The 7,105-nt window shown below is 51.1% G+C and overlaps 1 protein-coding gene across 1 annotated transcript in view; it reads left to right on the top strand.

Annotated features, from left to right (window-relative positions):
- Window positions 1–3,275: 3,275 nt before the first annotated feature.
- Window positions 3,276–7,105, top strand: part of Parm1 (prostate androgen-regulated mucin-like protein 1) — an 80,879-nt gene continuing 77,049 nt past the window's right edge. Inside the window, exon 1 of the mRNA XM_012514258.2 lies at window positions 3,276–3,450. Coding sequence (XP_012369712.2) covers window positions 3,408–3,450 — 43 coding nt within the window. The 5' untranslated portion in view covers window positions 3,276–3,407. The remainder of the gene's footprint in view (window positions 3,451–7,105) is intronic.

The raw sequence follows: 7,105 nt of genomic DNA on the forward strand, positions 1-7,105 counted from the left end.
TGCTTGTGGCCAGATATGAGTGGAGATTACAGGCTGGAATTTGATGTCTAAAATGTCGCACAACCCCCCACCCCTCGCGTGACTGTGTTTGGAGACAGGGTTTAAGTGTTTCAGCGCCCAGTGATACATTTTCAGAACATCCACAGCTGAAACACAACAAAACCGTTAAAAAAAAAAAAAAAAGACTTTTAGAGCTGGGGAGATGGCTCATTATAATAGGTGTTGCCTGGCAAGCTCAGGAGCCTGAGTTTAATCCCTGGTTCCACAAAAAAAAAAAAAAAAAATTATCTTTAAATTCTCACTCCTTGAATTTTTCTAGGTACCCTATCTGAATTTCATATTTCATACAGAAATTTGAAAAAGATTCAGAACATTTCAATCTTCAGCATAAATGGGTCAAGGAGGAGTTTAGGAGTGAAGGAGACTGTGAGGTGGAGTGGTGGCGGCAACACCGTTGTACGTAAGGGAAGAGGAGCACACACTCTCAGAGAGAGGTCTGCTCTGCCAGCCAAAAGGGAGAACCCCAGAAGCCCAGGGCCAGTGCTTCTGCCTCAAGGCTAGCAGCCTCTGAGCTGTGAGACTCCACTGTCTGTTGTGAAAGACACTGTCTCTAGTGTCATCACAACATTACCAAAAAGTAACAGACATGAAGACAAAGTGCAGGGTCTCAGACATCAGCCGGCCAGCAGATGGCAGAGACAGGGTTAAGATGGAGCCTCCAACTGCTCCAGCCCCGCCACTCCAGCTCCCAGCCAGGAGGAGATGGGCAGAGCCAGACTCCGCTTCTTGGTGTCCTCCAACACCTGCTACCCAACAGTGTCGACTAAGTCATGGGCATCAGAGCCAAGCCAGCCAGGGACAAGTCTTGTGTAAGTCCATGGCACTAGGAATTCATTTTAGTAATGACCAAAACAAGAGTGGAAGTCAGGAAAAGGCAGAGCTTTCTTAGGCTTTGTATGGATTCTGTAAGTACAAGGTTTGTCATGCAGCTGTCAGCCAGTGCCAACTTCCATTACAAGGACCTAGTAGCCTGGAGTCATCCCTAGTAGTGAGGAGGAGACAACCTTCCAAATGGAAGTTTCCCTCCTAAGTTTAAATTCCCCATACAAACAGCAACTTCTACTCTATTCTCAGAGCTTCTCCTATAGCTGTTGTTTCACAAAAATAACCCTTCTGCTGACAAAGCACATTTTAGGGTAGCATATATATAGGACCTTACAGTACCCGTCTCATAAAGCTTTAACCAACGCAGCTCTATGCTTGGAACAATTCCTACACATAGTAGAAGCTCTGTGAATGCTAGTGGGTCTTATTATTTGTAACGTCTGACATAATAAATCACTGCATGTTCTTTTGGGCTTGTTCATCCTGTGTTTGATCCCCAAAGGCAAAGATAGGGAGTACCCACAAGGACACACACCCCATTCCTTCTGTCTCTTTCTCCTTCTCTCCCCCTCCCCAACACAGAGAGACTGTGCTTCCTGACTTGTTGACATTAGGTGTGGCTGCTGACTTGTTTGAGCCCATAAATTGCAACTGGAAGAGTCACTTTGGGTAAAAGATTGAACTGCTGCCATAACCTTCCCACCTCTTTTCCCACCTCTCTTTAAGTGGCATCCAGTTCACCATAGTGGGACAACAGTCCTGACAGTGGGAACACCAGCTCGGGGGAGGACCCTGGATCCTGGAGACTCTGATGATGAACAAACTGTCACTGCTTGAGCCCCTGGTGTATGGCAGCAGCATCACCTGCTCTACCCGGGGTGTGACAGTCACCATATCCCACAGCCTATCAGAAGGCCTGGCACATGAAAAGTGATTACACATGCTTTGCCTGGATTAGTAAGCTAAGATGTTTTAATCAGCAATTAACCTGAATGATTTTAATGAAACACATTATTTGAGTTCTGAAATCTTAGATTTTCTAACTGATTAGAACGAGTACCAAGCAATCATCTTTGCTACCAAAGCTACAGCTGCACATGTCCTGCATTCCATAGGGATCCCTTAGAAGTGCTGCTGAACTTCCACGGAGTTAACTGTTCTATGAAGTGGTCTTCAAAGGTCTTTACTTTCCCAATAGCGACACTTCCGTAAGTCCCCTGCCGACTACACCAGGCACCAGAAGGACCGGGAGGTCAAAATCACTGGAGAACATGTCTAACAAACTGCATTTGCAGTTTCCTTTAAAGAAAGGGGATGGGCCCTGGCCTGCCCTACCCACCAGTCCTCGCTGCAACAGGAGTAATACTTTTATCAAGGTACAAGAAGGAGTCAGTAAATCTGAGAAACGAAAGTAAAATCTGCGGGCGGTATGGGGCAGCCAGGCTGCTGAGAACTCCACAGCGCCAACAGCAAGGACAGCAGAGCCCCTGGTAGACAAGAAAGAATATGGGAAGGAAGGTGTACTCCAGAGACACCAGGCACCGCCAGACTTCATCCCCCAAAACCTAGCTCAGGTTTCAAAGACGGTGGGAACCCTGTTCATCCCAAACAGAGTGGCTTGCTGCTTCCACTGGGACTGAGAACTCTAGAGGAGGGAGTCCAAACGTGGGGGGGGGGGGGCGGTAGCCGAAGGTCCTTTGGATGGTGGCTTTGGACTCCACCTTCTCTCTAGAGCGGCTAGCAGCGGGGTGAACTGTGTGACAGGCCTCGGACAGGACAAATGCATGGCCCTCTCCCTCTCCGTGCAGGTAGCGTCCTGCCCTAAATATGCTGATACTCAGTGCCCACCTCAGGGTCATTGTGGGAAGTGGAAGACACAGTGAACACCTGCACAGCGCCTAGGCTAGCGCGCACACAGCTGTCACCCAGGAGTCGGCCTCACGCACCGACTCCTGTGACCACCTTTCGCCTTGGAACACTTGACTTATCTTCTTTTGTGCCTTTTTTTCCTCAAAGTTTTCATGTCCTGAGCATTGTCAGGAGTCACTGCACAGCAGCCGGCTGACCCAGACAGCGCCCTGGAGGGTTCTGCTCACAGCACAGGCGGCCTGCAAGGCTGGCGTCCTGTCCTGGGAGTGGAGGAGGTGCTGCTCTCCGGTGCCCTTGCCAAGTTGCCATCTCCTGAGGGGAGAACCAAGACGCCCAAGAGACGCTCCCCACACTTCTGCCTGGGCTTCCAACGGTCTCAGCCCTAGACTGTCCAGCAGGGGACGCCCTGGGCCAGGCTCCTGGGACCTGAGCGAGGCGGGAGGGAGGGACGGACGGACGACTGGGGGCGGGGGCAGGGGCAGTCCGCGCCGCTGGGCCGGGGGGCGGGATTTGGCAGTGGAGGCTCCAGCTCAGCGGCGGGGATGGAGCTGGAGTGCTCCAGGCGCGGGAGCTCACGCTGCTGACTGCGCGAGCCGCGTCTGGTCTTTCCCTTCTCGCAGTCCGCAGCCCGCGCCGCCCGCCGCCCCAGGACCATGGACGGCCGGGCCCTAGTCCTCCTGTGCTTCTTCGTGGCAGGTACGCGCCGTCCTCGGGGCACGGGCGGGGCGGGGGTCTCGGGGTTATGCTCGTTGTGGACGCAAAAACCGGTCCATTCCGGTCAGATTCGGTCTGACCCTTGTGCGGTGTAAGCGCCCACGTCCTGACCCGGGGAGGGTGCGAGGCCCGGTGCTCCTGCCCGGGAGGATCCAGCAGCGGGGTCCTTGCTGCTTCCTCCTGTGCCCGCGTAGACGCGGCGCGTGGGGACCAGCGGGCCACACCGCGGTCCGCGAGAGCCGCGAGCAGGGCGGCAGGGGTGGGCGCAGGGCCCAACGCCAGGAGGCTGAGTCTGGTTTGGCTGTCCGGGCGCCCCGGACCGTCAGTCTCCGTGCGTCCTGGCTCCGCGTGGGATGATGAGGCAGGACGGTCGCCACGCGGGTTCTGCTGTGCGTACTCGGGGGCTCCGTCCGCTGTGCGCTCCCGAGTCCTGGCTTTTGGGCTGTGTCCTCGGTGTCAGACACAGCTGGGTCCTCAACTCGGACACGGAGTCCTCGCCGCAGGGCTCCAGGAGCTTGGAACTGGGCTGGTCAGGGCGCAGGGTTCTGTCTGCTGCTCGGGTCTGGAGCCTTCGTTTCGTCCTTTTTTACTTATTTCTGTTATTTTGAACAGCCCGGCAGCTGGCAAAGCCGGATTAACCCTGACAGGCACTATTGTGGCTTTTTCCCTTGAGAGGCTCCGGAGTGTTGTCTGTGATTTGGGGTTTGGCAGTCTTAGCTTGGAGAGGAGCACTGGCCCCGTGGCCTCTGTGGGATCCTGTACATTCCGACCACAGCCACCCACCCTCAGGGACCTGGCAGTCCTGTGTACGTTCCCCTCCTGTCCCCGTGTCCGTCTCCAGAGTCCACGAAGCCGGTCCAGGACCGCCCTGCTTTTCTCCGAAGTGTGCCGGCCAAAGAGTCTCTCTAGGCTGCCTGTCTTACAGAGCTGTTTGCAGTAAATTGTGGGCCAAATAACCTAAAGAAAGTACAAATACCTCTGGAGTGCCTCTGAGTCAAAGGAAGGTGTTTTCAGATGTAAAAGACTTTCTGGGAAAGCGAGTCTGAGTCTGTTGTTGAAGGAGTGGAGTGTGCTTCCCTCAGGCTGTGCTTGGCTCTGGTCAGGCCGGAGATGACACTTTTCTTCTCTGCTTTCCCTCCGGCTTTAGCGGCTTCAATTTTTAAAATTATATCATCATCATTATCATCATTGCAAACCATTAAGGTTGATGCATTCTTGAGCCAAGAACAAGGTTGAGGAGCAAGGTCTTTGTGGAATGTGGGGAGTACCAGGACTGAGGACTGAGCCCAAGGGCACGGTACTACTGGGCTGCTTCTCCAGCCCTTTTGACTTTTGATTTGGAGATAGGATCTCACCAAGTTGCCCAGGCTGGCCTCGAGCTTGTGATTTCCCTGCCTCAGCCTCCTGTCAGTAGCTGGGATTACAGGTGCATCACCACATAAGCCAGAGGCCTAGTTTTTGGCGTCACAAATCCTCTCAACATACACATAGCCTTTCCTCCAGGATGCAGAATAAGCACTTGGCCATAAGTATACAGTCAGCAGTCCAGCCCAGGAGGAAGAGAGGAAAGCTGAGTAGTCTCCAGCTGCCTGGAGGCTGGTTTGCAGGGATACCAGCATCGTTCTGTTACAAACTCTTCTCGTGTCATGACTGCTAGCCTGAAGCTCCTGGACTCAGCCCTGCAGTGGTGCAGGGAGAGCAAGCCACACTTGATCGCCTTCTCCAGCCTTCAGAGCTTCAATTTTTAGGGCTTTAGGGCTGCTGCTCCTTCCCTCCCTTCCTGGCATGGCTCCCGCCTGATGTTCTGTGGCCCCATTTATTCACAATTCCCTCACCTAGAGATCTAAGAAACAGTGAAACTTTCAAAGGCCCCTTTGCAACAGCAGAAGAGGACAAAAGAGAAGTGCATTTTAAGTAGGGAGGCACAAGCCCATGCTCCTGCTGCTCCTGCCCATCTGCCTGGTCTCCCACAGGATGAGAGTGGCCACCCTGACAGGCACCCTGCGCATCCTGTTGCCCCTGATGAGCAGCACAGGACCCCAGCCGGCCGCCCCGTGGGAGCTAACTAACCTGCTGATGTCCTTGTCCTCCCTAGACGTTTTCAGCTCTGTGTCTGCTACAGGTCCTGATGCATGTCTGCTCAGTAGTCTTTTCCCAAATACATTAACACAAATCAGAAGTATGTGCACAGTCACAAGTATGGCAGGGCTGTCTGTGGCTTGCTGATGTGGTAGGGTAACAGGCCTTTCTTTGGCCTGAGATCTGAGGTCAGAGGCAAAGACAGGACACTTTCTCATGTGACACCTGACCTGAAAGGTAGCATCTTTTCTTTGTTACCTGATGCTCAGACAGAAGTAGGGCTTCGAGTGGTGAGCCATAGAGTCTTCCTGCTGCTGGATCCCTGACAGGCTTTGCTACAAGCCACATGATCCTGCATTTAGGGCTAGCACCTTATTCATTCTGTGTTATCTTCAAACTTGATGGAAATGAAACATCACAAGGCTGTGGCAAGTGTTAAATGATGGACTGTTCCTACAAGTAAACAATTCCAGGGATGTAGTAAGTGTGCCCAGTAAGCATTACCTAGCCAATTTCCTCTGATTATATTCTGTACTAGTGAGAGGCAGAGTTCTCTTTGGATGATGTAAATCAAAGATTTTCACTGATGTTTCAGGGCAGCTCTTCCTGCAAAAGCAATGAGCAAGTTAAGAAAACAGTCAAGCCTACCAAGTGACTAATTTTGGACAATAGTCCAAGAAATGCTCAGTAACAAAGAGAAGTGGGTTGGGGGTTATAGCTCAGTGGCACAGTGATTACCTGGCAAGTATGAGGTCATGAGTTCACTTCCTGGTACCAAAAACAAAAAACAAAAAACAAACAAACAAAAAACCCTTAAAAATAAAAGAAGTAACATCTCACAAAGGACTTCATTTCCTCCATGAGGAATTTTGCAAAATGGTGTGTTTGAAGATACTTAGTCAGCTAAACCTTAAAGGTTCGGTGCCCAGAGCCACAGCAGTTTGGAAAATTCAGGCCAGACAACTTGGATAAAGATGGGTCATTTTGTCTGAAAATTTTAGGATGACTCTTTCCAGAATGCTGAATCAATAATGCCCAGATTTTTGACTGAATGCAGCTTTTAGATCTGGTTTAATTGTGCTTTTGTTTCTATGTAGGAAATACTGGTCCAGTATTTTTACAGCTTAAGCAGACTTTTTAAAACAATAATTTCCCCTTCTGGAGAACAGCACCTACTGGAAATGGTGGATAGCAACATTTTTAAAATGTTTTCAACATACATTATCTGTCTTATTACCTGAAGTCTTCAGTAAAGGAAAGGAATCCTGCAGTAGTTGATTACAACTGTGTCCTTCCATGAAACCAAAGTATCTGTCCCTGAAACCAAAAACATGTTAGCATAAGAATAAATATGTTGGGCTGGGAAGATGGCTCAGCAGTCTAAGCACCTACCTGGCAAGCACAAGGATCCAGGTTCAATCCCCAGTACCACATTTCATGTCAGCCCCAGAACACAGGCCATTGAAACCAAGTGTCATGGCTCACAGCTGTAATCCCAGTGCTGGGAAGACTGAGACAGGAGGATCACTATGAGTCCAAGTTGCATAACAAGACCCTA

Source organism: Octodon degus, unplaced genomic scaffold (assembly GCF_000260255.1).
Source record: "Octodon degus isolate 3935 unplaced genomic scaffold, OctDeg1.0 scaffold00028, whole genome shotgun sequence".
Lineage (NCBI taxonomy): Eukaryota > Metazoa > Chordata > Mammalia > Rodentia > Octodontidae > Octodon > Octodon degus.